The following is a 26,635-nucleotide window of genomic DNA, read 5'->3' as shown; positions in this document are numbered from 1 at the left end:
AAAGAATACAAAGCTAACATCCAGAGTCTTGTAATTATTTGAAATGAGTATTCACCAAAATGAAAAGTAATTAATTTTATGTTTTTCCCCCACAAAAAGATAGCTTTTTTGCCTAAAAAACCCCCTTCACATGAAACTAAAATGAAAGATCAATGAAGTCCCTTGAAATGCAAAATGTTATGCATTAATATCCCTCAATGTCATTTGCAGTAAAACATTCTGCCCTTCCACTAAGTGAACACCAGCATTCTCCACATGTGGTCTCTCCATTGCAGTGAAGGCCTCCCCAAACCCTGTTCCCACCAAACCCACCTGGTCTGTGATCCCCAGCCTCAGACCAACCAAATAGGCATTATTCACAATGTTCCTGTGGGAGAGGGTGGCTCCTTTAGGGCTTCCCGTTGTTCCCTGGAAGACACAGGGAATTATGCAATAACACCACCTTTTCTGAGGATGAGCTCAGGGGAGATTCCTCCTGGCAGACTCTGGGGTGATCTTCCACTTTTTTCTCCTATCAGACCTGGGAGATTGGTTTTACTTTTTTAACAGCACCTGAATCCCAAAAAATAGCCCAATTTCAGCTGAACAGAGTTCACCTGGCACTGTCTCATCTCCATCAGCCCTTGACAAAGGGCTGAACAAAAAGAATGGAAGAAGGGGAAATGGTAGAACACTTTTTCCATCCTACTGCAGAAGCTGGAAGCTTGGTCTCAGAGGGAAATGGGAAGAAAATGTGATGTGTGGCATTGCACACATCTTTCCCCGTGCTCCCAGTGAGGAACCCAACCCCAGGGCATGGAGCTGGCAGGGCACCTACCGAAGTGAACTGGATGTTGATGGGCTCATTGCAGGACAGCATCTGCTGCACGGCCCTGAGCTGCTTCAGGTGGCTGCTGTCCCCAGCCTGCACCACTTCATCCATGTGGAAGGTGCCAGGAAGCTTCGAGTCACACATGATGACAATGGATAAGTCAGGTAGCCTGGCAGAGAGAAAAATACCATCAACAATAAAAGAACAAGGAGAAAAGTACCCAGACAGGCACACACTGGTCAGGGCAAACCTCTAGGCCAGGCTAATTTGTTCTCTTCAGATGAGACCTCCTATGAGTCCTTCTTCAGCAAAACCTGTGTTGTGCAGCTGAGGGGACACAAGGCAGGACACGGCTGTGAGGTCAGTGCAAAGACACCAGATGTTCCTAACTCACCTTTTGCTCTTTATTCCCCCTGGACTGGATTTTTCTAGCTCGGGACATGACTGCTTTAGAATATCATAATATTTCTGTGTTTTAAATTGACTGGGAAACACCAGTGCCTTACAGCCAACCTGTGAAGGAAGACAGAAACTCATGAACAGCTTTGTCGGGTTGTTGGTCAGGACATGATAAAGAGCAGCCACTCCCAGTACAGGAACAGGGAGGTTCCCCAATGACTAAAGCAAATGAGCCCTTACAGCTGTGCATTCCCAAAGCAGTGCTGTGCTGCCACTGCACACCAACATCCCAAGCCTGGATCCAGCTGTGCAGCCAGTGCTTTGCTCTTCCTCAGTGCTGGATTCAGGATGATTTTTGCTGGTCAAGAAATTAGAGCTGTAGCCTAAGGTTCCCTCCTTGCCCAGGACTGACACCCTTTGTTGTGAGCACAAGGCAAACAACTGATTTTTCAGATTATGAGTCTCAAATCTAAAAGAAAAAGCCCAGTCCCAAAATATGAATAAATAAATAAATAAAGTCAAAACAAGTTAATTTGTGTTGATCTGGAATGAAGATTTTTGAGGAAATTTGGAAAAACAAGGATTTCCAAAATCTGCCTCTTAAATCAAGCTAAGTTTGTTTTGTGGAATTTTTGAGGTATTCCTTTTTCTGAGAATTTTCCACCTCTTTTTAAAGCACTAGCTATTTTGAAAATGAAAACATTTTTCATTCAACTCTTACATTTACATAATCCCAAAACAAAACACCTTAATTACTCCAAGAATTTTTGTTTCTTTTTCAGCAGTGAAGATTTTTCTGAATTTGACCCAGATTTGCAAACTGTTTTCATCTTCCAAAAAATTTATTTGTGTCGAATAAACTATTTACATATTTATTCAGCTGTTCTCATTATTTTCCCAGAGTCTGGGAAATAAGGAGACAAAGGCTACTCCAATAAATTATTTGTAAGTACCCTCTGAGCTTTGTCAGAAAGGAAGATAAACATTTGCTCTATTTTCTGGAACAGGCTGCCCAGAACCCAGGGGACTGAGGCTGTTTTGGGCCTCTGCAACTTTTTACTACTAATTCCTTTAAACTACAATTTTGGTTGAACCAGCTCTGAAAAATAGATGTTGTGTGGGGAGAGGAGGGCAGGTTGAAGGGCTGATGTTGTACAAGATAAAGAGTCTCTGGTTGGGCCTCCTCTCCCACATGGTCTCAACCTGAATGGCAGCAGATCTGTCTTCAAAGAATGTAAAATATGAAAACTTGATATCAGTTTGCTTTTACCAAGCCCTGGAAATACAGTAGGAATCCAAGGAATGATTATTCCACACATATTTCCATAGATACCAATCGGACTGCACAGATGGACAGGATCCAATAGGAAAAGCCCTAAAGTCTTCAGAAATTTTATTATGCAAATAAATAAATGCAAACACAAACAAATCCTTAGGGTGATGAGGAACTCCAGAGATCCCAGTGTCAAAGGTGCATAACAAAGCTGGGAATGCTGGCAAATCTGGAAGGGAAAGACAGGAGCAATTCCCAATGGAGCTGAAGCACATTTCTGCTCTTATCCCATCAACATTACAGATTACATTAGAGAAGAAAATCAGAGGAGATGAAAACAAAAGCCTTGCTGGGGAAAAAGGGAAGAACAGAGTTCCAATAGGACAGAAAAGCCCAAGGACATCCAGCCTGGAAGAGATGGTGCTCCACTGCAGCAGTGAGTTCAACCCCTATGCATGAGAACAGGAGTGACCAGCAGGACTGCTGAGAGGATTAAAGACAGGATGCAACAAGAATTCAAACTTCAGCCCAGCAACCCATTACACAGTTACTGATACAAAAGAATTTTGCTAAAAATTATCCACTTTCTAGGCAAAAATAACTTGGGTGGTGCTGGGAACATTCAGAAGTGGCTCTCTCTCTTCTAATATCAGCCTTTCATTTATAGCTGAACAAATCACAATGAAAAAATTAGCTGCTTAATCTTAATTTTTAGCCATCAAATATTTAATAATCTGAATTCCTCATTATTTGAGCAAGGGAGCCTGAACAGTTTAAATTGATCAGTGTTCTGCACGTCACAAACTCAAACCCAGGGAAGTATTCAAGGGTAGATGAAATAGCAGGATCAGACAGCAGAGAGATTTTAAACAGTGGCAATACCTAGGACTTAAAACAGCTTAAATCCAAGGCCAGCCAGCCTTGGACAAACCTGGGAAGGAGAAATCAAGCTACCAAGTAGACTGGTCCTTTCTGAGGTTAAAATGAGGTCCTTTCTGAGGTTCTACTTTCAAGGTTGAGATTCCAGCTGGTGATTTTTGCCCTGAGCAGGAGGGGCAAAGAGGAGGTATCAAGTCCTACATTTTTTCCCCATTCCCTGGTAAATGATTGCTGACAGTGGGGGCTGGGTTGGGGTAGTACTGGCAGTACCCGGCTGTTAGCAGAGAGAGAGGGATGAGAAGGATACAGTAGTTTCCATCAGACAGGGTGGCAGCCACAGCAAGAAATGTGGCCACAGAATTGCAACTTCATCCCCTGCACACATCCAACACGAGCCCTGCTCTCCAGCCAGCTCTTCCCATACACCCAAATCTTGAGCGGCTCATCTGCACCATGTCCCCACTAATCCCCTTCAATAGACAGTTCATGCCATACGAACCTTCCTGAGGACGAACTCCAGCTCAGAGGCCTGGTAGGCTGGATTCACAGATACCTGAAGAGCCAGAAACAAGAATTTGATCACCTTGCCTTGAACATGCTCCCCGCTAGCACAGACTCCAACAGAAAAGTTCCTCCAGGGTTAAGCCATACTCAGAGCCTCTCCTCCAACACAGAACTAACAGCTCACCACCACAGGGATTCTGCATTCACAGAAAATATATCTGAATTCTGTGTTTGTGTGAAAGAAAACAATTGCAAAAGAGATTTATGTGAAGTCACATAGTCAAAACAGAGCTTCAGGAACAGAAAACAGACCTCCTGTCTCACAGGGGTTGATCCAGTTATCTAGCTGATCCAATCCACTAAACTAGACCAAAATTCTTGTGCAAGTCGGGTTTCTTGATGGACAATCATGATAACACCTTCTACCCAGCTCTCTACAGAGTGGCCACTGGAGTTAAATTCACCCACAGGTTCCTACAGAGCCGCACCCTTCCACCCTATTCCTGCAGACACTGGAATGAACCAGGATGAAGGAAATGGAGCAGAAGGCAGGGTACAGACCTCAACACAGTACACTGCCTAAATAAGGTGTATTTTCATGCAATCAAATGAAAATTGGCTTTAGGCATATGCAGCCTGGATGAGATTTTTAAGTGAGCGTTTGTTCCATGGAGCAATACATTTCAAAGGGATCTAAACAGCTGGTAACTGGTTAGGGCAGCAACATCCCACATAAAAATGGTCCTGTAGAGAAAAGCACATCTCCTATTAAGAGCTGTTGTAAGCACTTTTTTTCTCCTCCTCCCTCTGCAGCCTGCTTCCCTAGAGAATGGAGGATGAAGATGCAGAGAGCTGCACAGGTCTTCCTAAAATAATTGATTCAGCTATAGATGACATGCTAGGGAAGAGCATGGAAAAACAAACAAACTTTAATCTCCAGTATTTCCTGTTGCTTCTTTGTTTCTATTTCCTTTCCCAACAGACTGCTAAAAGCAAAATCCTTACCAGGATGATTCCTGCCTGGGCAGTTGCAAACTGCATAAGAACCCACTCGTATTTATTGGGTCCCCACATTCCCAGCCGGTCTCCCTTCCTCAGGCCAAGGGCCAGAAGTCCAGCTGCTGCTTGGTCCACCTGAAAAATACAAGAGCCTGAGGATCACACACAGGATGCAGTGGGGGATATTGGTCTCCAGGCACTGCTTTCTGGAGAAAAAGCATCATCTTTGTAATTGAAATGCAACAGACTGTGTCTCCCCAGAACAGTCCATCAGCCCATGCCTGCAGCAGCTTCTGAGCCTGGAGCACAGACCAGCCCCTGCTGAGCAGGTTGACTGAAAGCATAAAAATAACAAACCTGGAACAATACAACAAAGTAGGAAGGAAATCAAAATAGGCAATTATGTTGTTGCAAGTTACTTCTTGCCCAAAGACTATTTATTGCCAAGTTTCTCATCAATTCCACTTAGGACCAAGCCTTACCCATATGCCGGGCCCATCCACACTGTTGGATCTATCTCCTTTCTGGGTATCACTTACTTCAAAAAGGATTTGGATGAAGAAAATTCTATCAAGTGATTTTTGACCAGTTCTGGGTTCCTGTCCTCATAATTCCTGTGAGGAGTGACTGGGGAAGTTGGAGGGGCTCAGCCTGGAGAAAAGGAGGATCAGAGGGGACCTTCTTCCTCTCCACAACTCCCTGACAAGAGTGCAGCCAGGGGGCAGGCAGAGTCTGCTCCCGGGTTACAAGGTTCAGGATGAGAGGAAGTGGCCACAAACTGCACCAGGCTAGGGTCAGGCTAGAAACAGGAGGAATTTCTTCACTGAAAAGGTAAAATATTAAATATTGGAAAGGACTTCCCAGCAAGGTGTTGGAGTCCCTGTCTCTGGAGGCCTTAAAGAAATGACTGATGTTGCACTCATTACTCTGACCGACTTGACAGTGTTGTGATTGGCCAAAGTCTCAGTCTTTGAAACCTTTTCCAGCATTATTGATTCTGTGATTCTGTGATTTGTTAACTCAAGTTCAGCCACTATATTAACAACTACTTTATTTTGCAGGGTGGTAAGCATGTTTCAGGTTCACAAATGTATGTATAAATACATTGAGGCATTTGGGAAAGGTTTTATAGTTTTGTTCAGTTCTCTGAATTTATAAAATCTGCCTTGTAGGAGATAGGAATTTAAGGAACAATTTGATTTAGTTCTGAATTACGACCTACTTCTTAAAATTAGGGTGAATACAGCTAACCTTGTTTATGTGAATGGATGTGACCAAAGCCATAGTAAGCCTAAAAACCTACCAAACAATTCTTTCCTATCAAAGATCATTTGATACATTTATTAGAAACTTTCCAGGTAGTTAGTCCCTCCATTCCAAAAACAGAACCATATATTCATATATGCACACACCCACACACATCTGTGCTCAATATGATATTGAGCCCTAGCCCTTTACTTTGCTCCACTGCCTTCAGGCTTGGATAAAAATCTTCCCCACACTCAGAACCTCTGATAGCCAGAGTGACTAATCCAAAAGGTGGAGTCTACTCTAATTGAGAAAAGCACCATGACTCAGCCCATAACCCATCAGATAAGTGTGATAATTTTTAAGTATGAATGTTCATTATGGGATGTTAGCATTTTGCATATGCCACCTCCCCCCTTTCATCCCAAGGCTCGGAGAAGGATGAAGGCAGCACATGCCTATCTCTGCACCAGCATGAAGGGCCCCACGCAACTCATCTCAGTCCTGAGCTGAGCAATGAAACTGAAAATGTTTCCCATTCCTCCATCACACTTGCCGCTGTCATCCAAACCCCTGAGGGATGAACAAGGCACTCACCTCCTCTTTGAACTGAGCAAATGTCTTCCGAACCCCATCCTGGCAAAAGACCAAGGCCTCGCGGTCAGGAAAGCGCTCCACAGTCTCCTCCAGGCACTGGCCCACGGTTTTGTCAAGAAGGGGAATGTCTGTGGGTCCCTGGATGTAGCTGTTGGTCACCTTGGGAGACACAGAGGGCATCTTTGTGTGCAGGGCACTGGGAAAAAAAAAGAAGAGGCTATTTAATATTACCTGTCAATACAGTTCTCCCCATCTGGAGGGATTATCAGCCTGCCAATGGCATTGGGAATACCTGATGCACATTCCTGCACCAGTGGGAACCACAGGCAGCTGCTTCAGTGGGTCAAGATCAGGAAGACTTCCAAAGGACTTGGAAGGTTTTTGCAGTGGCTTGGGGCACATGGACAACCTTGGTACCCCCAGGGCACGCACATGTGTGTCTATACCAGCAGGCAGAACAGGCAGAGCATCCATCCCTCCATGGGACACCTGGTGGAGGAGCCTGCACCAGCCCTGTAGAGCTGGCACAGCCTGTTCCGACCATCATTCTCCTGCACTGAAAACTACACAGATATATCAGCATGCCTGGACAGAATATGGGCTCTGCAGTTCACGGAGAGATGGCAACTGGGCTTGGTCTTTCTGCAACATTAAAAAGTATAAATAGCTGTGAAGTAACACAGCCAAATCAGTTTGTAGATAAACTCTCTCAGCTGGCTGAAAAGAGCAAACAAATGAGAAAGAGAGAATTAAAATTAAAGAGGTCATTCTCCAAAACAATCAGCAGAGAAGAGTCTAATCCTGCAGAATGAAAACTGTTTAGAAGAGTTCAGAGAAGCTAAGCTGTAACTGAGGTGTCCACAAAGGAATGTTCTGTGTTTACAAGAGCAATCAGCTGTACACATTCCATCTCTGACAGCTGGAATGCAAAGAGTTTATGGAACTGAAACAGCAGCAATAAAAAGAGGAGCTACCAGCGAAATGAGGGGGGAGAAGTGCAAAGGCAATACCACAGAAGGGAGGAGATGGCCCCCACTGCAAATTTGAGACAGGTAGGAAGGAGGAGAGCTGGGATGGGTTTGAGAAGTAAAAATCAGGCAGGGTAGAAGCACTGAGACATTGTGCTGGAGGCCAAGGGGGAGGTCAATGAGTCAAGAGAAGCAATAATAGGGAAAATCATTTTAAAATCATTAAGGCTTTCCCTGAGGTCTGATCATCGATGGAAATGCAGCAATCTCCCCTCGAACCCCAGCTCCTGAGCACTGCAATTCCTACCTTGATTTCTCTCTCCATCTCCTACAAACCACCCTCTACTCCAGCAGCCACCTCCCAACACGCTGTCTTCCTCCCCAGGCAGCCTCCCTCATTTCCTCTCTGCCTTTCTCCATGACTTCAGCTCCTCCATTCCAACATTAGGAGACAACCAGGAGGGACAGGGCCAAGGTACATTTGCAGAGTGCATAGCACAGAGGCTGTTATAATGCAGTGTATCATGGGGAAATCCCTGCGTTAAAGAGGAAAAATAGCTCAGCCTAAATGCCCATCTACTATGGGATCAATATTCTGCAAAGACTTGGTGTTACTGCGACAAATGATTTGTTTTCCTGCCCACAAGAAACAAGCCTGAGCCTGCAGTTACCTCCTATGTGGAGTGAAAGGCGGTGTTCAGAGAACAAAAGCTAGATTTTACCCTCGGGGGAGTACAGCTCCAAGAGACAGTGAATGACCTGACCCTTTTTCCCCCCTGCTTTTCGGCAGAGGGAGGATTGTGCAAACACCCACGGGCTCTGTTCAGACATCCCTTCTCACCAAGCTCTTGGGCAACTCACATCAAGGCTGTAAGACTGCCTGAGGAGGAGGGAGGACAAGTGCTAAACTGAACTTCCTTCTATTGCTTGAAAACTCCTGGGCAAAGCATGTGTATAAGCAAGGAGATGAAAGACAGCTCTGAAGAAAGGCCTTTATAAACATCAGTTCTATAAATCAAAAAGTAGAAAAAATTCTCCCTAAAGCAAGGGCAGGATGAATGCTCCTAGGAAAGCAGTAAAAGCCAGTACAGCCACCCACAGCCACTTGCTGGTTGAAATGGAGACTGAAGAAGTCCCTGACTCCTGTCATAGCTCATGAGGGCAGAGGTTGCTCGTTAAAACGCTTAATGGGGCCAGTCACACTCTCATCTCCCTCAAGCCAAGTCATGTCCGGTGTCAGCAGAGCCTGTCCCTAAATTTCCTGCCCAGGAAGGGCTGGAGAGGGCAGGGAGCAACTGCTGACCTGGTTGTGCAAGAGCTCTTCCCCCCAGCATCATCTCAGGGGGCACTGGGAGCCAAGCAGGCTCAGCACGGGGAAAAATAAACAACAAAAGACCATCACAGAAAGAGACTGGGGAGAGGAAGAAATACTACAAAATTCAGATTGAGGAAATTCAATCAGAACCCAAAGTGACCAGCTGAAACAGTCTCCTGCACTCTGCAGTCAGCCTTCAAAGAGGCACTTGCCCAGCCCTGCACTGCCAGTGAAAAGGGGAATATCTTACACTGTCATGTCTTGACAAAGCATTACACAGATCAGGCTCTCTGGGCTTACTGGCTCAATATTTTCCAGACCTGAAGAGCCAAAAGGTTTCACTGACTTTTCAGAACCAGACTTTTACACTAAATGCAAGAAGGCACAAAGCTCCAGGTTTCATGGTTTGGCTTCCTCCCTACCCCCAAACATGAGGATGATAGTGCATCAAAGAGTAGTAAAAGATATCATTACAAAGCCACATGCTGAGAAATGCTGAGAAAATACAGCAGTATTTCACACTGTGAACACAGCTTGCTCTCAGAGGTCCCAAGTATTCACATTTTCAAATTAAAGCATCAGCAAATGATGAGGCTGAAATTAGAGGCTAAGAAGGCTAAGATATCTCATGCTCATAAGCCAGAGTCACTGACTCTTCTCAAAGCAGTAACTCAATTTCTTCAAATGCATTAAGAAAAATTCTCAACTGCCATTGAGTCTGAGCTCCCCAAATTCTGGTCTGACATTCACATGTGCTTCAGCATTTCTGTGTCACTTTGACAGTGGCAGAAGTGAAAGGTGTGGGATAAAACACAGCAGCCTTTTGGAAGCACTGGGGGTCGGGAGTGGAATGAAGGAGGCAGACACAGGATATGTTCATCATCAGCAGCATCATGCTGGAAATCACATAGGGCTGGTCTCCCTCCTACCTACAGCCAGCAGCAAGGGTATGTATCTGATCTGAGAGAATGTATCAAGAGACCTCTAGAAAGAAAGGGTCCAAAAGATTTAGAAATAACCCCTGTGTTCATCTTTGTTACAGAAAACAAGCAATTCACCCTTCACCTCTTCCTACAAAGCATCTGGTGCTGCTGGAGATAAAACAAGACCCATGGTCGGATATTACACCAGCTCTCATTTCCCTGACTCAGCCAAAGGAGAGCAGATAAAACTGTGCTTGCTCTTGGGCGTCAGCACTGTAAACCATGGCTTTTGGAGAGCACATGCCTTTTGTTACCAGCACATTTCAGCAGCAAGACGGCCTGCAAGTGAGCCAGCCTCATTCACAGGCTGTTCATACAAAACTCCAGAACCCTCAAATTCAGCAACGCAGCTCAACAGAGAGACATCAGAGATCTGGGAAGAATGCATCCTCCTCCTTTTCCCTGCAAAAGGTGGGAGAGCAGCCAAATCCCAGCAATCCCAGAGCTCTTCTGCCTGATGGCAGGGAGCAGAAATGATAAGACTGAGGTAAACACTCTGGGCTAATCCTAGGAGCTGTTTGTATTTTTCTCTGAACAGCCCAAATCAACAGTCTGGAGTTGTTGACATAAGATAACCAGCTCTGTTTTCACCTTTAACTCTTTACCAGTCTCTACAGAAATTATCAAAAGGGATGAGAGAGAAAACAAGGGAGTGTACGCTACTGTCCCCTTTGTAATGTGAAGGACATTGACCAGCCCTGTGGTGCCATCACATCTGCGCCTGTGGGAAAGGCCCTGCCTTCCCAGAGCCTGGGAATTGTCCCAAATACAGAGTTCATACTTGGAGAGGGTCACAGATTCTGCCAGTTCCTTGGCTCATGGACATCTACCAAGAACATCTCTCCCCAAAACAAGAGCATTTGGGTCTTTTCTGTAATATGACTGCAATTAAAGGGTGGTGAAAATTAACTCTGCTCTGTCCTCACTTCTGCTTTAATCTATTGACTAAAGAGTTAATCAGATACTTACTACTTTTTAAAAATATTATTATTATTTTCATTTAAGGAGAGATGAGGTTCCCAGGGTTTTCAGACTCCTCTTGCAGCAACTTTCTGGTTTTGTTTTCCACTGTACCTCTCTGCCCTCTGCACTCTCCCTGCCAAAAGGATAAACAAGCCTAGGAGCAGAATTCAATAAACTTTTTTTATAACATTACTAGAGTTTACTCTCTAAGTACATGCTCTCTCTCTCCAAGGGCTTTGTGTTCTTGCCCCTCAGTTTCAATTCTGGGCAGAAATGAGCTGCAGTGAACACTGTCATGCTTCCCTTCTCATCCTATTTCCTAAGAACAGATTCTGAGAAGACAATCTTCACACACCTATGATGAAGTGGCTTCAACACTTCACTCCTAATGTCAAACCAGCTGAAAAAACCCACCTAAACCCTGTCTGGGAAAAACAAGGCCACCCGGTTCTTGGAATTGCTCACTGGAAGTCATTCATCCCAGTGATTATTACTCTGAATATCAGCTAATCCTTCAGACCCTTTCCCAAAGCCAGAAACTTCCCATTTCGTTTTTTTTTTTTTTTTTCTTTTTACATGAACTTGCTCCAAAAGGCAGCGCTGAAGAAAAGCCAGGCAAAGAACTGGCCTGACTTCCCAAGTCCCAGAGCTTCTTGGTGTCCCAGACCTGCTGGGTCACTCAGCTCCCTGGGGGCTGCAGGACCACAGGGGGACAGGGACACTGATTGCAAGTCAGAGCCCTGAAAGAGGTTGAGGAAGCCATTTGATACATTTCACATTGCTGCAATCTAGATGGAGCTGCTGCACAAAGTTCAGCCCTTGCAATGCCTCCACTTCCCTTTGCCTGCTGTTCAGGACTCATGCCTGCCCCGGCCCACTCCCAAGGGGGAGCTAAGCAGATCCAGGGGATACAGCCTGCCTTCTGCCACTTTGGAGGCGGTTTAGGGGATGCAAGGGTTAAACATTGAGACTAATATGCCCTCCCTGCATGCAGCCACTGGCCTAGCTGGACACCCACAGCACTCTGCAGCTGCCCTATAGTCCCTGGCCCCCATCACACATAGTTTCCATCCTCTGAAGCCTCTGTGCCCTACAGATCCCCAACCCCAGAGCCCTCTGCCCCCTATTGCCCCCATATCTTCTCATCCACAGCCCCTCGATCCCCTATAGCCCCTATTCCTTCTCATCCATAGCCCCCTTTCCGCTTTAATTCCTATCCCTTTCAGCCGCAGTCCCCTACAGTTACCCACCCCCTACAGCCCCACAGCCCTCCGCCCCTACAGCCCGCACCTCCCGTTCCACAGCCCATCCCTACCTGCCCCGCGGGGCTCCCCACCGCTCGCCCGCCCGGCGGAGGAGCTGCAGTGCCCGGGACAGCGCTGCCAGGCGGGCCGTGGCCATTCCTTCAGCGGCGGCAGCACCCGAGCACCCGGCACGCCCCGACCCGGCCCGTTCTGTCCTGTCCCGTCCCGTCGCTCGGTGCTCGGGGGCGCTGCGCTCCATGGCCCGCCCCGGTCCCGCTCCGCCCCGCCCGCGGCTCCCCGCGGTCCCGGGACCGTTCGCCGGCCGGGAGGAGGCCCTCTGCCGGTCCCCAGCCCAAGCTGTCCACCACAATTTCTTCCCTGTACATTTCCACTCCATTATCTCTTCTTCCCAGCCTGTTCCACCAGCCTGACTGAACCACTGTTACACCCCGAATAAGCCCCTCCACTCGAATGAGTAGAGATGGACTTTGGTGCAAGAGAAACACCATCATTTGCCTCCACCTGTCTCCACTTGTATCACTTGGTGCCCTAGCCCTGTGAGTCACGATCTGGCCTCCAGCCCTATCTCCTCAGTAAGTTATCAGTTGGCACCCCACCACCATCTTTAGGCACTCCCTGTGGAGAAGAGACCAGCTAGGAACTGCAGAGCTGCTCCGGGGCTGGGCTAGCTGAGACCCCCTCACCTAAGTGCAGAGGTGTGGGCAGGCACCAGGTAAGGAGTGTGGTGCTGTTGAGCTCTCCAGCAGCACTGATGCTGAAGAGGTGACACAGTGTATCTGTATCACATCAAGCACAATGGTGCTGATGAACAAGAGCACAAATATCAACCTCAGAATGGGGAATCTCAGACATCAAAGCCAAAAATGTGCTTGTAACAGAGTGAAAAATCAACTGCCACCAGATCTCTAGTGTCTGACACTTGTAGAAATACAAGATTTTCCCCAATGTGCATCTAGTTCACAAGGAATTTGTTTGGTGGCAGCAGTGACAATGTCTTCTTTGTTACGGAAAGGGAGACTTTTTTCCCTTGAAATGTAAAAAATTTGCCTTGGCTGCAGAGGAGTCACAGAGATCTTCAAAGAGTCTGGGAATGGTCTCTAACCCCAAGCTGGCATGGTCAGCTCAGGCCCAGTAAGGATTGTTCGATCACAATTAGATCAACTGTGTTCATCCCACTTCCCTCTGCATTTCCTGCTCCCTTCTCCTTGCTAATGTTCTTGCAACCCCTAACAGAGTGCACAGATGTGCCTTGTGCTATGCTTTGTCTTTGTCTTCTGGAACTTCAAAGTCTTTCTAGCCTCTTCCAGTCAGTCCCACTGAACTCAGCAACGAGGTGAGTTTCTGGATTCCTACAGGGGATGTAAAGCTATGTGACATCTGTGGCCAGAAGTTGTCCTTCCACCGTTTGGCCAGAGCAGAGCAACTGTCCTTGTGCTGATGGAGCATTAGAGCTCTCAGTATTGTATAACCACTGAGGAAAAAAAAAATTGATGCAAACCTGTAATAAATAAAAATAAAAATGACTTTTGGCCTGATCTTCCCACATTATGATCATTAGCCCAGAGGGTGAATCCTGGTCAAAGAAAGAATGAAGCCAAGAATTATGCAGAAATTAATGTGACCTTAACATTTGGGTGTGTTTGTTTGAGATTGTATTGGTTTTGGCTAAAGAGCAAAGCAAAGGACCCCTGAAGCAGTAGCATTTCATACACCATTGCATAAGGTACCATTCATTTCTAATCAAGATTTTAAAATCTGTTAATCACAAGTAAGTAGGTAGGTTTTGTAACCATCTACACCCTTGTTTGGCTTTGCTAGGAGCCAATGGCTCTTGGATTTATGAAAACACAGATTTCAGTCTCTGTAGCATTGCATTGACAAAGACCTTTCCTACATATGCAAAGGGTCTTGCTCAAGCCCCCTCAGAGCCCCGCTGGGTTTTGTTCTCCAGAGCAGGACTGTATTTGGTGCCTCCCAGCCATGGAAGGGAACAGCACAGCACATCACATGAATCCCTTGCTGGCTCAGGGTAACGGGTGGGTCAGTAATCAGTGCCTGCCTTGGAGATTTGCCTTCCTCACCACTCTCTGGAGCAAGTCCTCTCTGGCCCTTCCCTCCAACAACAAACATTGCTGTGAAAAGCTTAGGTATGGGGGGAGATTCTTGGATAAGTAGACCTCACTTCTCTCAGATGAGGGGTCTGTAATTTCTGATCACAGTTGGAAGAACAATAACATGCTCTGAAAAACTTTCATAATCTCCTGGACAGGAGCACCTCAACCTCAGGCAGACTTTATTGTAGTTTCTATGAGGCAAATCCTTGTGTGCTGCTTTGGGGTGCCTTTGTTCAGAGAATCCTGTGGCCTTAATTACCTCAATACTGAGCTAATGCTGGTTTCTAGGTGTTGGAAGAAATTCACTGGCACCTTAAAAATGAACTAATGCATCCAGAGGGTAGATGTGCTGCAGTAATGAAAACATCTTCGCAATGTGTATTTGTGATGTTTGTCCCAAACATCTTCACAATGTGTATTTGTGATGTTTGTCCCAAACATCACAAAGAGCACACAGGTCAAGAAATTCATGGTTAGTCCTTGCTGTAATCCCAGTACCAGGTAACACTAATCTGGCTCTGTCTCAGGCTCCTTTCTCTTTCACTGACTTTCTCCATAGAGGAGAGTGCTCTGTTCTTGTGGGACTGGAGCCTTAGGAGCAAAGCAGGAATATCCATTAAGTGTTCCTCCTGTGAAGAAACATTGTTGGGTAATGGTACAGGCCAACTGAGAGGGAATTCTCCCCCTGGATTAGGGAGAGTGTGGACAGATATAAGCAGCTGTATCAGATATTGCAAAACAATGTACACATCCCTGGGTTTTTGTTGGGATTATTGGCCATAAACCAGTTAGTTCTCTGCATGGTGGTGTGTGTCAGGTTATGTGACTGGATGCAAAACCTCCCCTGCTCATGGGTCTAGGCTGGGAGTTCTCCTGCCTTCTGCAGGGCTGTTTCATGTAGCCCAGATCTAAACTCCTGTCAACCTGGCCAGGGTTCCAGGGCTGGTGGGACAGCTGCAAGAATGCCCTGAGCTGTACCAGTGTGTCCCAAAATAGGCTCTGCCACCCAGTGTGCAAGAGGCCAACCCAAACCCAGAGTTGAGGTATTTGATTTCACCTATTTACAGTTCTGCACTGGATGGCAAATCCACAAAGCCAGCATGACAGCTGTCAAAACTTTTCACTACTTATATATTTTACCAAACAAAAGGCATTAATGTTCATTGGCTACAAGTTACCTAGATCTCATATCAATTAGTATTCTATCTTCCATTGTTTAATGATTCTTCTGCTTCCCATGCTAATTAGTCCAGTCTTAGTCTTTCTCTTCTTTTGGGTTGGCGGGTTTCCTGGGTCTGTGGCCATGAGTAGGTGGTCACAATCTGCCCCTGACAAAACTACATTTTACCTGCTTGGAGCTGATTCAACCCAATTGCTGAGTTAGCTTTATTCGTTTCTTCCTTATCTTAGGGATTCTGCCTAATGTCCTTGTAACCCATAAATCCTGCATTCCTTGTTCCCGCTAACAGTAGCACATCCTTCTTCCCAAGCTTTGTTAACCTCCCATTAAGTCTGAGATCATCGGATCAAGCCTTAAACCTTAACAAGACAATTCTACCAACAAGTAATTGTTGGTAGACAGCGCTTAGAGCCTATTAGCTGCTCTCTGCTCGGGGACTAAATCTCCTTTCTTTTTGCTTAGGTTTGAAAGTACGCAGAGATCAAACATCAGATAACATCCTTTCTTAAGGCAATTTGTAGGCGTTTAGCGGCGCCGGGGCAAGTGCGGGCGGTGCGGCCCCGCTCCGGGCCGGCAGCGGGCGCGCTCGGCCCCGCGGCGGCGGCTGGCGGGCCCGCGCGGACGTGGCCGCGGAAGTGGGTGGCGGGGCCGGGCCGTGCCACGCCGGGACGGGACGGGCTGGGCTGTGCGGTGCTGAGCTGTGCTGAGCCGCTCCGAACCGAGCCGCGCTGCCTCCCTGTGCCGAGCCGCATCTCCCGTGGGCAGCCGCCGACGGAGCCATGTCGCGGGGCAGCGGGAAGGGGCTCAGCCTAAAGGACAAGCTGGACGGGAACGAGCTGGACCTGAGCCTTTGCGACCTGAATGAAGTGCCAGTGCGGGAGCTGGTGAGCCTCCGGCCGTAGGCCCCCCGGCGGGGGTGGGGACCAGCTCCCGACCCCCGGGAAGGGGCAGCGTAGGGCAGCCGGATGTGCTGGGGGCTTGTGACGTGGCTTGCAGGTATTTAAAGCAGTGAGGTTCTGTGTCCCGCGGGCCCGGCAGCCGCTAGTTACTGCTGTCCTGGGATAAGAACCTCTTTGGACACAGAGATGGATCCGGAGATGACGTGGCCTCGGAGCAGCCGCGGGGGATGGATAGACTGACGCGGGAGAAACCGCAGAGGCCGAAGCAGAACAGGTGTCAGAGGGGGTCGGGTGAATGTCCATGTTCATTCAGTGCCTTATTTGTCTTTCAGGCCGCTCTTCCGAAAGCTACTGTCTTGGATTTGTCCTGTAACAACCTCATTTCCTTGCCGGTAAGGTGCTAGAGAGCCTCCGTGGGGATGAGTCTGCTGGGAAATATTTGGAAAGATAGCTGGTGCTTCAGTAGAGGCTCACCAGGCACTGTGGAACTGGCAGTTTCGCTGCCCTGGGGTGGCTGAATGACTCAGTTGTCAGTGACAGGTCAGTGCTGGCAGTGGATTTGGCTGAGGCAGGAGAGAGTACAGGGTTGAACTGTGTGAAGATTGCAGTACATTCCTTCCAGAGCATCCCCAGGTGAATACAGAGGAGTTTCATCAGCAGTGGAGATTTGGGTTTGTTCCTGTCATATTGTCATCCATAACCTTCTCAGCCTGTCTTATCTGTCCCACCGTGTCTCACCTCCATCTTCCAAGGCAGAGGAGGAGAGCGATTTTCCTCCATCACAGTCTTGTAGTATGTCAAGGATTTGTGCCTGATTTGAGGTGCAAGCTGTCTCCACGTACTTCCCACTTAGGTTCTTCCATAAAGGTGCTGACCAGCTTTCTCTGGGTTTTCTTTGTTTGGGTTTTAGTCAGACTTCTGCAGTTTGATGCATCTGGTGAAACTGGATTTGAGTAAAAATCGGTTGCAACAGCTGCCCTTGGACTTTGGCCGCCTGGTCAATCTGCAGCACTTGGACCTCCTGAACAACCGCTTGGTCACCCTGCCAGTCAGCTTTGCACAGCTCAAGGTAAAATTGTTTGCTGGGCAGTTACGTAAAACTTTGGGATGCAGCCCAGGGTCTTGTGATCCTGCTCAAGTTGATTTCTCTGGTAAAGCATCCATCCTGCTGACTACCCATTTCAAAATTCAGCTGGGTCTGCACTGCAGCCCAGTAAAAATCCTCTCAATCTATTGAAAACATCCCTGCTCATCTTCTGTACCTGTTTCATGAATGTGAAAACTAAGCAGTTCTTTGCTTCTGCTTTGGATCTCTTAAATAATTCCAAGACTGCTGTGCTCTTACAGCCTCCCCTTTGTTGTGCCTTTTTGCAGAACCTGAAGTGGCTGGATCTGAAGGACAATCCCCTGGATCCTGTCCTGGCAAAAGTGGCAGGAGACTGTCTGGATGAGAAGCAGTGTAAGCAGGCTGCTGTCAAGGTAAGGAGTCTCATTTTATTCTAATTTATTTTTTTCCTTTCATGGCTTTGCCAGTGATTCTTCCTCTGTTTGCTTAGCAAGCTGGGCAGCTACTGCAGGAGCATGAAGTTTTTTTAGGGAGTGAGGTGTAGGTCGACTGCACTGACTCCCCTACTGCTGTGCCTGTGGAGAGCAAACACCTGGCTGAGGAGGATGCTTCTCCATTTGTGGAGTTAAGAGAGGATTAAATGCTGGTTGCCAAGAAAGGAGGCATAATCAGACATAGTAATCCATGCTTGTGTTGATAGTACAAAAACCTCTGGAGAAGTTCTGGCAAACATAAATAGAAATGTTCTGTGATCCTCTGAATCACTGAGCACCACTTTGCCATGTTTGTTTTTAATGGGAGGATTTGTTTTTTAACAACAGAGACTCACATAAGTTGTGAGTTCTTTTCAGAGCCGTAGCTGTAGGGATAGGTGAGGGTTGGGGGTCAGCCCCAGCTGCCTATCCTCAGCTACATTCCATCTGTTGTGCTCTGAACTGGCTGTGCCACTAGGCTTCTGCACAGCCCTCAGGTTGTTTTCTTGGCTATTTAAGGTACTGCAGCACATGAAAGCCATCCAGTCTGAGCAAGATCAACAACGGCAGCGGAAACTCCAGGCAGAGAGAGGTAGGGACAAAGAGCCCCCACGTGCTGTCTACTGAGGACTGCTCTTGGTCTAACACACCCAAACATTCTGATCACCATCTAATAAATTGCCATCTAACGCATACTTGTAGCCACCCAAACCCAAAGTACTCAGGGAATAGTAGGGTAAAAGGGCTGGAGGGAGAAATATAGCAGGAGGATAGTGTATGTGATTTCTTGGCCTGAGGAATAGTTAAATCTCTAGAAGGAATGTGCTATAGGTTACCTATAAAACATGAAAGAAAAGCACAGCAAAATGCAAGGTATGTAATACTAAATAAAATGATAATAAAAGAGGATAGTTGTTTAATTGGTTTCCTCATTCCAGTTGGGATAATAAGGTAATAAGGAAAATGGCAGTGACAACCCTTTGCATAAAAGGGAAAAACTTGCTGTTAACCCCCAGAAATGGAGAAGAAGCGTGAAGCAGAACAGCGAGCAAAGGAGGCTCTGGAGAGAGAACTGCGGAAGCGAGAGAAGGCAGAGGAAAAGGAGCGCAGAAGGCGAGAGTACGATGCTCAGAAAGCTGCAAAACAGGAGATGGAAAAGAAAACTAAAAAGGAAACAGTGCACACCCGAAGTAAGTAGTGTCTATTTTGGGTGGGATTGTGTCAGGTTTCATTGTCATTAGATTGTGATGCTGCCAGAATTGCTTTCATGCAGGCCAGGTACTGGGAGACTGGAGAATGGTGGGAGAGGGTAGGGTGGAACTTATAGGAGTTCTCATAAACTCTGCTGCTGTGCCCTTTTCCCATGTTACTATGAACTGTAAAACTACAAGTCATGAAGTTCTCCAGCTGTTCCTAATGAGAACTTCCCTCCACTCATTTTTTTATGTCTACTGAGCTGCATTTGCATAATCAGATCTTGTGCAACACAGAGGTGCTTTACACCCCCTTCACTGCTGCCCATGAAACTGGATCTGAAACTTTTCATTCTAAGCAGTTACATCCTGCACATCTACTTATTTATCAGAGCTAAGTGATGAAAATTCACAACAAAAGCCAACTGCAGCAGAGGATTAAGTATCTTACCTGAACAGTTTGTTTGTGAGCATAGCCTGTTATAGTTGATTAATTCCTCACATTCTGTCCTGTTCACGTTCTCACTGCAGAGCCGGCCTCCAGCTCCCGTCCCCCTCAGCCTCCCCGGCACAAGCCCTCGTGGTCGCGGTCAGTGCTCAGAGTCCTGCTCTTTGTGCTGCTCTGCATCCTCTGTACCCTGGCTGCCTGCAAGCTGACGGAGCTGCAGCATCAACCTCTGTGCGTCAGCGTGAACACGCTCTACGAGGACGTGGTGGCTGCTCTGCAGAACCACAAAACCCTGCAGAACATGCTACAGCACAACTCGCACCAGTGATTGTCCTGGATGGGCACTTGCTTCATCAGCATCTCCTTCCACCATCTACGCAGCCAGAATTCCTATGGAATTGTGTTCTGATGAAACTGCTTTGAACCAGTCAGCGTTGGTTTGCTGGTCCACTCCACAGAGCAGAGCTATTGTTCAAACTATCTTTGTTGTGCATGTCTCTCAGTTGGCCTGTAACTCCCATTATTTGTGCACATTAACCTAAACTTATTACCACTCCTTGCCTCCAAGTTGTGTCCACCAGGATTGTGAGGTACAGGAAGCTGACAAGTCTATAGGAATGGGAACAAGCAGCCCTCACATCATCTGGGTGAGACAGCTGTAGCTCTGAGCTAGAGGTAGAAGGTTTTTAATACATATCCATTCCTTGCTCTCATTTCTGTTTGTGCTAAAAATGGTGGTATGGCTGTATGGGAATAATACACTAAGGCCACACTCCAGGACCAATTACAGGCATGTAGGATGGCTGTGCATCCCTATGTTGGAGCAAAGAGGCTGATGTGCTATTGAAAGAAGCTGAAAATTTTCAATACAGTAGTTTTCATGGCAATTTGTCTGAACTGGATGTTTATATTATTAACATAGTTTTCAATTTAATTAGGCCTTTTAGGAACAGCCACAAATGATTTCCAAGTACATGGGAATAATTCCTGCCTGCTGCAGCTGCAGAATCAGCACTGGGTGGCACTGTGCAAGCACTGCTGGCAGGAACGGGAAGCCTCGGGGCTGGGGAAAGGCTGGGAGGTTTGGTGGTTTGCATCTCAAGAGGAAAACTCACCTCTGCAATGGTCTGTGAATTATTTAGAATTTCCTTAAAAATTATTTAAAATTCATTTTAAAATTTCCTTAACTCCCATCAAGCAGAAGTTTTTCATATCCTTAAGAGCTTTGTGAGTTCTTAAAATGAAGTGCAAGTTTCAGAGAATATCTGTGCTACAGACTCCACTGAGACATTCTACACTGGTCTCCAGAATCATTCCCTCTTCTCATACCTGGGATTATTGCTGCCAGAAGCGGTGCTATGGGGAAGCCATCACAGCAGTAAACCCTCATTTTTCTGTAACCTGATGATAAGATTGTGGTTCCCTGAATATCGCACAGGAGAGAGCAGCAGCACAAGTGTCAGATTAAAGGAAGGAAGGGGTGCCTCTGCCTCAGGAGGGTGCATGTTCTCAAAGCTTCCTTCAAACACCTTTAAGCTTTGCTTTGGGTGTCTAGCTCATCCCATTCTTTAAAATATCCTTACTCTCTATCCAGAAATGTTCAGGAAAATTGCAAACAGCATCTAAAGCAATGTTTCCTCCATGCAGCCCTTCCTGCCAACATCCAGATAAGTGTTACATAGGTTGGCAAGCATGGGCTTATACAATTTAGAGATTCAGGTTAGCAGCACTTCTGGTCAGGCCAGGGCCCCAGCTGGATGCCTGGAACAAGCAGGGTAGGTAGGGATTTTTCCACTGGAGGCAGCAGGGTTCCAAAGAGTTAACTTCCACACATGGGATGCAGTTTAATTCTCAGCAATGCTCTTACAAAAACCCTCAGCTGTCCTTGTGTGCACACAAGTGCTGATGGCTGCACGGACAGGCCGTGGTCCCCAATCTAATTAAAAGGAAGCTTTTTCTGCCAACTGTTTAGACCTCATAATTCCAGCACATATAATCAGATTTCAAGACCTTCTCTAGATTAAGCCATCTGGAGACTGAATCAGAGCACTCTAAACTTGTATCTGAAAATTAGTCTTACTCATTCCCATCTGCTACAGCAGAACAATGAGAGACTGTTTTGCGAGGTAAAGTTCTTTCACCTCGCTAGAGCAGGTGCTGGGGGGGCAGCACCATGTCACTCTAGCTTCAGGATTTGTCCCAAAGGAGGGAGAAGGTAAGTCCTTGCAGTTCAGGAGAGCAACAGGAAGTATTCCTTTTAACAGAGGACCTACCTGTCTATATTCAAGACGCCACGTTAAGAAGCAAAGGTTATTCTTCAAAATTATTTATTTTATAGAAAGACAAATGAAACAACATCAGTACTATAAGCTGTGTGCAACTCATGTGCTTAGGGAAGATGTTCACCATCTTTCTTGTGTAAACTCCTGCTATTCAGCAACTTTATCCAACTTTTTTCCTTCTACAATAAAGTCTTAATGTGTTTCAAGTCTTTAAACAGGGATCAATGAGTGTTATCTAAGCACTTCTTCACAGAAGAAAACTGAAAACTTGACCAGACAAATAGTAAAAACCCTTATTCCCTGGAGCTACCCAGTGAAATCCAAAATGGAACACTTAACTGAACGGTACAACCCTTTTTCCCTGTGCTACCCAGTAAAATCCAGACAGAGGTCGGGATCATGGGAAGTCATCTGCAGATAGATGCGTCGGGATAGTTCCGGCCCAATGCGCCGGGAGGTGGCCGTCACACCCTCCCCACGGTGCACAGGGATATTGGCCAGCATGTTCTCCCGCTCCTGGTCCGAGGAGCATTTCTCATAGGCCTAAAAGCAACACAAAGGCAACAATGGGATCACCCACTTGCATCCATTGCTCAAAAAACCAATCAAAGCTATGCACCTGTACCTGCTCTGCCCTTCCACAATGTCCACTCATTTTTCACTTGGTCTCTGCCCAAGTCCCATCTGTGAGCTTGGAGAGTGAAGCCAGTGCTGCTCCCTCAGTGGGAAGCCAGACCAGTGGATGCCAAAGAATCAGTTCCTTCGCTAACTTACTGAACCGCTCATGCAGAATCACTGTGTCTAATTTAATACTCATTAAATTATTTCTTCCACTCCCTGCATGAGCTGGCTGCCTGCACACAGTGCTGGGTATCCCTGAGGCATCCTCACCTGGATCAGAAGCTGAGGAGAAGGGTAGGCAGACACGATAGCCTCAGCCATCTCAGAGCTGACACGGTTAAATTGCTGTATCTGCCTCTTCCAAACTTTCAAGAGACCCTTTCCAGAAGGATCCACCTTCACCCCTCTGCAACAATCCTTCTCCAAGTAGAAAGAGAACCCTGTGTTCTCTCGCTCTCGCCTAGGGAGAACAAGAAATGGAGGAAGCAAATGAGACAATGAGGCTGTGAAGAAAATCCTGTCCCTGCCATCTGTTGTCAGAGCGCCATCCCCCACTTGAGCTGTCAGAGACACAACCGGCATCAAAGAAAACATGAATAATTTGACCCTGTTTTCTTTATATGCACTAGCAATTTCTTTAAGACCCAGATTGCTCCTGAAAAATAAACAATCCCATACTCAGCAGCAATCATGACACAAGCCAACTTGCAGACAAAGTGGTAAACAAGAATTCACCTTCTGGCTGTCAACCATAACAAAGCACTTTTAGATGTCATTTTTAATGAGAGCTCATCTCTTGTCATAGCTGACATGAAAATCCAGCAGCTGCTGTGATAGGAATGCCAGGATTGCTTGAGACTGCGCAAGATGGCTTTCTTAGCTATCACTGTGCAACAAGCTGCTGTCCTCCCTTATCAATGGAAAGAATCAAGTGGTTCATTATCAGGCATGTCTCTTCATTACACACTGAAGAAGAAAATCTGGCACTCTAAGGTCTAAGGAATGCCTTAGAGTGCCAGAAAATCTGGCACTCTAAGGCATTCCCTTCCCACTCCAAAAATCTGACTCAGAACAAGAGCTCTACTTGATGTCAAGGCTTCAGTGTGAAACCCGAAGGTGGTGAGACACCAGAACAAATTGCCCAAAGAAGCTGCAGATACTCAGGGAAGTTGCGGATACCCCATGCCTGGAATCATTCAATGTCAGGTTAGATGGAGCACTAAGCAACCCAGTGTAGTGGAAGATGTCCCTGGCCATGGCAGGGGGTTGGATTAGATGATCTTTAAGGTCCCTTCCAACCCAAACCAGCTTGTGACTATAAAACCAGGGTTTGTCCTGACCCCTCTGTGGGCAGGATATCAATTTCAAGAACAAGTCCTTTGTTGAAGGAGCTGCAAGAGCAGATGCTCTGTCACCTGCACCTTTAGGAACCATTATACCCTGTGTTGTACCTTCTATTCCTTCCCAGTAGCTCAAAGTGCAGCCTCTCCAAAGGTAGGACCAAATCTCCTCTGCTTACTCACTTGTATGGTGCTTCAGCCACAGCTTTTGTGAACATAGTGGCATATTCCCCAAGCTCCTCACTGCTCTCAAAAATGCTGATTTGGACTTGTGTGCTCAGCTGCAGATCCACCAGGGCCTGTATCACCATTGGGAACAACAAATGGCACAATCAGTCTTGCTGCATCAAATTCCATATTTGTCTGAAGCAGAAAAGGGTCACAAACCTCCTGCTGTAGGACAAGAACCTTCACTCTCAATTTTGGGAACAGTTAGGACACTGAAGTATTTAGGGGCAGTCTGTCTCCTGACAGTTAATATCACCTCAGTGTCCTCTAAGCTGCCTCAGCTCCTCCGTGGCTCTTGTTACAAACAAGCCACCACCAGTGGCCTTTGCCAATGGGCCATGAAGGGCAAGAGGTGCTGCGACTGACATCAGTATCCAGGTGAATGAGACACATCAGTCTCTGTGGAAACAGGTACATGACTGAGCAGTGGGGAGCTGAACCCAAAGACTTCTGTCCATAGACTGATGGACAAATGAATAATGAAAGCCACGTACTCCCATGTACAAAATTGTGTGACTGGGTCAAATGTTCAAATACTGGGAGACAACAGATGATGGTTGCATGTGTTTTAAAAGCACTCACTTCTTTCACATCCATTCTGGATAAGTCCAAGCTAGAATCCTTAGCTTCCTTTTTTCTCCTTTCTCCCCGTTTCTCTTGATTCCCACTTGTGGCTGTCTGTCGCAGCCTTTGTTTTGGCTGAACTTGGAGAGACCTAAAAAGAGTAAAGTAAGACTGGGGTGACAGTCTGGATGGACCTTTGCTTCTGTTTCTGTATAAAAAGTGGTGGAGCAGTTCTGGGAATACCTCTTATACTCCAGTCTCTGCTAGAAAGAATTAACATAAACACCTATGGCATTTTTCAAGCCCAGAGAAAACACAGAAACATTTGGAGGGAAGAAGTCTGACCTGAAATAATTTTCTACTCCAACTACTGCCAGAGCCAGAATTCTCCCAGGCATTTTCTCCATCATATGAGTCACATAGCTCTGCAGGGTCTCCTTCTGCCTTTCTGCGCAGCCATCAGCATTCTACAAAGATGAATGAGAAAAACAAGGAGTTAAACAATGTTGAGGTATACAGAGAAGCATAGCAAATTATTGCCCTGGTTGTAGGTCTGCAGAAAGAAGGAAAAAAAAACCAACCCACTTGATGTAACAATGTAACTCTTCAGAGGAATGTGTGAAAATTTTTAACTAGCAAGAAAGCTTGTCAGAACTTTACATTATACAGCCCACTAATGGCTTCTACACCCAGATTTCTGTTTCAGTGAAACCCTGCATTCCTCCCACACCAAAACCTTCCTGCCACTAAGAGGGATGGCAAAACACTGGTTTTACATCAAGGCATGTTCAGGAGCACAAAAGTCATAAGCATCCTCACTTGCTTGTAGCTGTGAGCCATGGACAAAAACTCCTCTAAGCCAAGCAGAACCAGAACATTTGGTTCTTCTGTCCATTCATCTCCTCCTCCCATCTGTTCAGATACGAAAACAAACAGGCCATAGTCTGTTTAGAATTCACTCAGACTCCCACTCAGATCTCTGAGCAGGGAAATTAGAGGGTGTTCACTTGGGTTGCTAAATACAATTACTAATGACTGCAAATAACACATGAGGAAAACGACGAAATTATCAAAATTTTGCTCACATACCTGTGATGTCTTTCTCCTCCAGGTGATACTGCAGGGAACAGCGTGGTTCTCAAACACACAGGAATAATTGGCAGCTTGCAAAGCACTAAGGATCTGCTCACCACCTTCTACCTGTAAGATGACTGAAATCGATGTATGGGTCAGGCCTCCAGAGAGGAGACAACAGTCAGTAGAAGGCAGCAGCAGGCTGTGAGGACAACTACCTGGATCTAGCACCACTGTTATGTATTTCTGGCACTCTCCTGGCCGCTGAGCCTTCAGCATCTTGGCAACGGCTCTCTTCCTCTCTTTCTCCTCCTCCTGCTTCCTCCTCTTTGCTTCTTGCTCTTTCCTTCTCTGCCACGCATTCTGGCAGATTGCCTCCCGTTCCTTCTGACTATATTGTCGCTTCTTAAGAGGGAGCGATGTTTCTGGCCTTTCTCTGCTTACCGGGGGGCTACTAGGCCTGTCAGAGTCGACTGGCAAGGAGCACAAGGAGGATCTCTCAACACCGCGTGTACCAGTCTCACTATCACAAACTACTTCTCTTGACGGCGTCAGGTCTTGCCGAAGCCCTTCGCTCCCAGGAGCCATCAGGTCACCACTAGCACAAAGCCCAGATGCCTCACCTTCATCATAAGCGCCCAGGTTGAAAGGCTCAGGCTCCGCTCCCACCCTCATCTTGACCCTCTCGTGCAAAGGGACAACGTCCACCCCCTCTTCGCTCCCGCTGCTCACCATCTTGACAACCTCTGCCACTTCAGGCTCAGGAGATGGCGACCGCGGGCGACTCGGCTCGCCGAGGCATGGGGACGGCTGCAGCAGGTAGGCGAAGGAAGGCAGGTTCTCCTCCTCGCTGCTCTCAGATCCCGACTCGCTCTCCGCCATCTCCCCCGTCTCCTTAGGGGCACCCGCGCCCGCCTGAGGGGAAAGCCCGCGCCGGCCGCTGGTTGGC

General features: G+C 46.8%; 3 protein-coding genes across 8 annotated transcripts in view; 1 reads left to right on the top strand and 2 right to left on the bottom strand.

Annotated features, from left to right (window-relative positions):
• Nucleotides 1-12,457, bottom strand: part of ACSF2 (acyl-CoA synthetase family member 2) — a 36,037-nt gene extending 23,580 nt beyond the window's left edge. For 2 of the 3 annotated variants that reach the window (XM_077188372.1, XM_054645046.2), the window contains exons 1-7: nt 12,255-12,457; nt 6,711-6,906; nt 4,872-5,000; nt 3,862-3,915; nt 1,206-1,324; nt 818-980; nt 313-408 (exon numbers count right to left, since the gene is read on the bottom strand). In XM_077188372.1, the coding sequence (XP_077044487.1) occupies nt 313-408; nt 818-980; nt 1,206-1,324; nt 3,862-3,915; nt 4,872-5,000; nt 6,711-6,906; nt 12,255-12,442 (945 nt within the window). In that variant the 5' untranslated portion in view covers nt 12,443-12,457. Of the gene's footprint in view, nt 1-312; nt 409-817; nt 981-1,205; nt 1,325-3,861; nt 3,916-4,871; nt 5,001-6,710; nt 6,907-10,945; nt 11,073-12,254 lie in introns of all 3 variants that reach the window. The other variant, XM_077188373.1, reaches the window with a different exon arrangement.
• A 3,633-nt stretch (nt 12,458-16,090) lies between these two features.
• LRRC59 (leucine rich repeat containing 59) lies at nt 16,091-22,074 on the top strand. The gene is made up of 7 exons (XM_054645335.2): nt 16,091-16,382; nt 16,730-16,789; nt 17,308-17,466; nt 17,772-17,876; nt 18,456-18,528; nt 18,953-19,126; nt 19,661-22,074. The coding sequence occupies exons 1-7, from the start codon at nt 16,278-16,280 to the stop codon at nt 19,903-19,905; spliced, it is 921 nt and encodes a 306-aa protein (XP_054501310.1). The 5' UTR covers nt 16,091-16,277; the 3' UTR covers nt 19,906-22,074.
• EME1 (essential meiotic structure-specific endonuclease 1) lies at nt 21,888-26,633 on the bottom strand. Of its 4 annotated transcripts, XM_054645334.2 has the most exons (8): nt 25,905-26,631; nt 25,702-25,823; nt 25,432-25,524; nt 24,958-25,079; nt 24,631-24,763; nt 24,004-24,119; nt 22,751-22,940; nt 21,888-22,402 (listed from the first exon to the last, which is right to left on the bottom strand). In XM_054645334.2, the coding sequence occupies exons 1-8, from the start codon at nt 26,566-26,568 to the stop codon at nt 22,226-22,228; spliced, it is 1,617 nt and encodes a 538-aa protein (XP_054501309.1). In that variant the 5' UTR covers nt 26,569-26,631; the 3' UTR covers nt 21,888-22,225. The 4 variants fall into 4 exon arrangements, with proteins under 4 accessions (XP_054501309.1, XP_077044460.1, XP_077044463.1 ...); XM_077188345.1 differs by having other exon boundaries at nt 25,702-26,632; XM_077188348.1 differs by lacking the exon at nt 25,432-25,524 and having other exon boundaries at nt 25,905-26,632.
• Between the last annotated feature and the right edge of the window lie 2 nt (nt 26,634-26,635).

The sequence above is a fragment of the Agelaius phoeniceus genome, chromosome 19 (assembly GCF_051311805.1).
Source record: "Agelaius phoeniceus isolate bAgePho1 chromosome 19, bAgePho1.hap1, whole genome shotgun sequence".
Classification (NCBI taxonomy): Eukaryota; Metazoa; Chordata; class Aves; order Passeriformes; family Icteridae; genus Agelaius; species Agelaius phoeniceus.
Note: the sequence above shows the minus strand (reverse complement) of the source record. Positions and strands in the feature narration are given on the sequence as shown.